The sequence below is a fragment of the Nicotiana sylvestris genome, chromosome 4 (assembly GCF_000393655.2).
Source record: "Nicotiana sylvestris chromosome 4, ASM39365v2, whole genome shotgun sequence".
Classification (NCBI taxonomy): Eukaryota; Viridiplantae; Streptophyta; class Magnoliopsida; order Solanales; family Solanaceae; genus Nicotiana; species Nicotiana sylvestris.
The window spans coordinates 39880404-39885858 of NC_091060.1; the positions used below are offsets into that span (position 1 = coordinate 39880404).

The following is a 5455-nucleotide window of genomic DNA, read 5'->3' on the forward strand; positions in this document are numbered from 1 at the left end:
GATAAGAAGATATTAGTAAATATTCATAAAGTCAAATCTAACTTACCAGCAAATTTTGAAAAAGATTAGAATTTCAAATCAACAAGGAAATAGTATTAAGGCTTGAACTCATATGTGCAGATTACTTTTTGGGATCAACAATGTGTCCACTAGACAAATTCCAAGAGTAAATTGGATTAAAGTCAAGAATACTGCTGATGTGCAAATTAGACTGTGGACATTTTTTTCGAATTAAAAAAATATAAAGTAATAATCAAGATATAATATAATAATAATAATAATAATAATAATTAAATAAGAAAAGTTAAAAAAAAAAAATAAAGCAGCTGGAAAACTATAAGAGACATTCTTCTCCGGCAAAGCATCTTCCCTCCTCATCCACTTTTTTCATTTTCTCTCTCCTCACTACCCCACCCCTCCACACACATGGAACCCCCACTACTACCCGGCGGCCCACCGATTTCCACCACCGTTACAACGGCGTCGGTCGTCGGAACGATGACACAGCCACCACCACCCACGTCATCGTCACATCTCAACAACTACGCTAACTCACTAGATTCCGCCTCCCCAAAGTCACGCAACTCCAACTCCTGGGACGACCAGCAACCGGCTAACGCCGGCGGCGGCGGAAAGCTCCGCCTCATGTGCAGCTACGGCGGACACATAATCCCTCGCCCACACGATAAATCCCTCTGCTACATCGGCGGCGATACCCGGATCTTCGTCGCCGACCGCCGTACTTCTCTCTCCGACCTTTCCTCCCGCCTTTCCAAAACCCTCCTTTCCGGCCGTCCTTTCTGGCTTAAATACCAGCTCCCTAACGAGGACCTAGATTCCTTAATCTCCGTTACCACCGACGAAGACCTCGAAAACATGATCGAAGAATACGACCGTGTCACAAAAACGTCACGTATCCGTGTTTTCCTCTTCACCAGTGAGTTCGATTCGGTATCTTCGATCGGGTCGCTTCTAGAAAGTTCTACAAAATCGGAGGATTGGTTCGTACACGCGTTGAATAATGGGGGAAATTCTGGTTCTATAACAACTACTAAGGTGTTTTCTGAATCTTCCTCAGTGAATTGTCTTCTAGGTCTTGATGATGATGTGAATTGTAACGTAAAGGGTGAAAAAAATGTGAAATTAAGTGCTCAAGATGTTCAGTCGGTGCCGGATTCTCCGATGGTTGAAACGACGTCGTCCTTTGGGTCGACAAATTCCACGCCGTCCCTTGCTAATTTGCCGCCGATAAAGGTACACGTGGAGGAGAATAATCAGAGGGTTGGGCTTGAAGAACAGTTTTCACAGTTAGGGGTTGGAGTCAGCAAAGTGGATTCGTCTTCACCGCTGGCACCTGCTGCTCCGGTTACCGGAGCTGGGTTTTCCGGTGTGCCGGTAGTGGTTGGTGGGGATTATGGAAGTCGGGTATTTTCAGATGACGAGAGATCGGAACACAGTGTTGGTTATAGGAATCTTAGTCAAACACAGACACAGCAGCAGCAACAGCTACAGCAGCAGCCTCCACAATTGCAGCAGCCAAAGCCTGTTGTTGTTCCCTCTGATTTGCCTTCCCCCAATTCAGTTTCAAGGTAAACTTATATAGCTAGTTTTCATTTTCCAATATATGGTTGTTGGAACATACCAGTTGCTTGAGAAATGTGTTGTATAGTTATATGAGACTCTGTTGTTTTCATAAAATGCTCAAACAAAGGGCTTACCTTGTGCACAAAGTGCTCTCTGGCTAGTGAGAGTTGTGGGTGGGTGGGAGGGGAGTGGGGGAGCCAGAAATTCATACAAGAGGATTCTAAAAAATACTAATGTGTCACACCTAGGATTTGAATATGTGATCTAAAGCAAAATTCCTCCTTTGCCACTACACCAGAATCTTCCCTCATGTTAAAGGGGACTCATAAGTTCACGTACAAGAAAATTCATTTACACCAGAATCCCTTGCCTTCCTATAGCTCCACCCGAGGGGTGGGGGGAGGGAATTGAGCTCATAAATATGAAGCTATCCCCTTTTATTTTGTAAAGGTATTGTTTTCACACCTTGCAAACTCCTGACCTACCGGTCACTAGAGGAACAGACTCTATGATTCTTTGTTAAATACTCAAATTGGTTATGAAAATTCTCTGAACTAGGATCTGTCATTTTATTTGATGCAGTGAGAGCAGTTTGTCTGGGCAAAGACATTTCTTTTATCAAGAACCAGGGGGTCAAATTCAGTCAGGGAACAATAGGGTTTCCGTCAATTCAGTTGATCCAAATAATAGGCCTCAGGTACAACAGCAAGTCCAGGATGCTGGATATGCTTTGCCAGTCCAATATGATCAGCACCAACAAATGTATCAACCCCAACAATATGTTCATGCTGGTCAATATATCCACCATACCCCTTCTGGGCCTGTGCCGATGACGTCTTATTATCCTATATACCCTTCGCAGCAGCAAAATCATCCTCAGCATCCTGCTCTTGACCACCAGTACCCAGTTTACTTCGTTCAATCTAGACCTTCGCAAGCTTACAATTTGCCCATGCAACAAACAAATTATAGTGAGTCTGCTTCAACAATGCCTTCAAATCAACCCCAAACACCTTCCGCTCCTAATATGGCCACTCCTGCAGCAGCTTACAACCATGCTAGAAACCCTGCTGCCTCCAAACCTGAAATGAATGCTGGTGCATATAGAACAGCAGCTACGGCAGCTCCACAATTGGTACAGATAACTTCTGGTCAGCATCAGCAGCAATATGTTGGCTACTCCCAGATTCACCATCCCTCTCAGTCAATTGCTCCTACATCCGCTGCTACTGCCAATTATGCATATGAATATTCTGATCCCACAAATGCACAAATATACTACACTCAGTCTCATGCTCCCCAGTTTGCTGCTCAATATCAAACAATAGCATCATCCCCTGCTGTCGGTTTACCCAATACGTCTTCTCAGCTTCCCTCAGAAAAAAACCAAGCAACAAATTAGAACTTCACAAGCCATGAAAGGTGAGTTGCACATGAAGAAACAATTTTGTGGCTATGGGTTTGGCTTATGTTTAAAGTTTCTGTTATAAATGCTTGGATTCTCATTATTATTGGTTTGTCAAATGTATTGGTTATAGATATAAGACAATTGGTGTTACTTTCTTTTCTTGTGCAATCCATGAAGTGATAGCTATCTGGATCATACTGTAAAAGCTTAAACTCATATGATATCTTCCCTGTTCTATATATGTGAATTACGGAATAAATGTAATATAGTGATTGAGGGATTTAATTCAGTTGTCTTAGATTTTACCCCCTCGTGTGTGGTTTACTGAGCTGTGTGCCCGCATTCCGTATGCAATTTATCTGTATCACCGTGACGTAGTAGTCAAGAACATACATGGAAATGAACATTTGTGATCTTTGCTTTATGGAATAGAGTTTCATTCTTTTTTATGCTAGGATAGCTTTAAGTTCAGAATAATGTGTGAATCAGCCCAAAACTTATGTTTTACTTGATATATTAAGAAACAGTTTGGTTGCCCTGTTGTTTCTTAGATCCAGAAACAACTTCATCCCTAGTTTTTATGGATATTTCTTGAGACATATTTTTAGATGTTTTGAATCTTGAAGGGGGAGCCTTGGCGTTGCCATGTGACCAGGAGGTCACTGCTTCGAGCCGTGGAAACAACCTTTTGCAGAAATGCGGGGTAAGGCTGCGTACAATAGACCCTTTGGTCCGGCCCTTCCCCGGATCCCGCGCATAGCAGGAGCTTAGTGCACTAGGCTGCCCTTTTTTTTTGAATCTTGAACTAGCAATTTCACCAGTCCTCAAAAAAATTTGAATTCCTTTGGTAGGACTGAAGGAGTGAAGGTAACTCTATTGTTCTTCATGACATAGTTTTATTAAGTACAATTGTGTCACTTCATGTAAAATAATTTTGTACAATCATTCTTAATTTGATAAACTACATACTATCCCTACAAGTTACCTGCTTATCTTCAAAAAAAAAAAATTGATATAGTTAACAGAAAGTTTAGTAACAGTTTAGCTGGTAAAGTTATCATTATTCACCTTCTTTTGGATTTGTGACCCTAAGATATGGATCCTGGTAGAATGATAGCACTAAATGCCCTCTCGTGTCCCATTGGTGAAGATTTAGTTCATGAATGCTCTTGTTTCTTATTTAGAAGGACATCAAGAACTTCATTAGTGCAAAAAAGTTTAATCTAGTTTTGCATTTTCAGGTGTTAGTTGCATTAAGTCTCTCTCTCTCTATATATATGGGTGTGTGTGACCATAGTGCTTGCTGGCTGGTCTCCACAATGATATTTCCTAATATAGAGTTGGTTTATTTACACAAACTTAGTTTCCTTGACTTTGGTTGGCAGTTTTTAAGGACCAGCCTTTCCATATTTAACTTGCAGCAAAAGTGATGATATGCTTTGCACTTGCTCTATTTGACACCTTTCAGACTTGTTGGTCTAATTTGAGTTGTAATTGCTTTATTCTACAACTGTAATCAACCTCCGAACAAAAATTCAGGTGCGAATGCTAGTGCCATTAATAGACGATGAAGAACTATAGTATGACTTGTTATGAATTTGGGACGCTTGTTTTGCATGAGAGGGTCCTGGAAGCTTCTCTATCTATCTTTGGCCGTACAATTTTACTTAGGCTTGAATTTATGTGGACAAACATATGATAAATAACTTGTTTGAAAGTGTAGTTACACTGATTGCCTTTAAATTAAAACCTTCATTTTTTTTTGCAATTGATTTGTGAAATGGGAATTTTTTTTCATAAGCTGCTTAATATGACTGCGTAGCAATATTTAGTGGGTCATGTATATGTTTATTTAAACATATGTATATGCATTTATCCGAAACAGCCTCTCTACTCTCCTAGGGTAGGGGTAAGGCGACCCAAGTTGTGGGAAATCACTAGGCTTGTTGTTGTTGGATGCATTTATTGTGTTCCTATGAATTTTTATAACTACTACTATCACATTCTAGTAAAAACTGTGGGAGATTCTTATCTGTGACCGTACAAGCTGCTTTAAAGGGAAAAGTAAAAAATATTTGATCACAGGCTCTCACGCTGCTTCTGCTAATATAGCATTTCCGTTTTATCTTATTATCTTGATGCTCATTCAATTTTGGCCATATTATGTTTAACAATGTACGAAGCTTATGTGAATTTGTTGAGGCTAGAGGCAATTAGCTGTTTTAGACGTGGATAATTAAATTTCCGAGTCATGTATTCATTGTCTTGTTTGCTGACTCCCTGCAATGCTACAACGAGCAGAATATTCTTTGTCGTTTCTGCAAATTATATCATATTTTAAAGTTAGTGAAAAACGGTTGTTGATTCCTTGTTGCTTTAATGTCTTATTTAAACTGCAAGTATTAGCAACCTGACCTTAAGGTCTTGTTGATTCCTTATTGCTTTTACGTCTTATTTTAAACT

At 40.2% G+C, this 5455-nt stretch overlaps 1 protein-coding gene across 1 annotated transcript; it reads left to right on the forward strand.

The window, feature by feature from the left end:
- The first annotated feature begins 334 nt into the window (after positions 1 to 334).
- LOC104224245 (protein PAL OF QUIRKY) lies at positions 335 to 3281 on the forward strand. The gene is made up of 2 exons (XM_009775854.2): positions 335 to 1589; positions 2167 to 3281. The coding sequence occupies exons 1-2, from the start codon at positions 427 to 429 to the stop codon at positions 2984 to 2986; spliced, it is 1983 nt and encodes a 660-aa protein (XP_009774156.1). The 5' UTR covers positions 335 to 426; the 3' UTR covers positions 2987 to 3281.
- The last annotated feature ends 2174 nt before the right edge of the window (positions 3282 to 5455 follow it).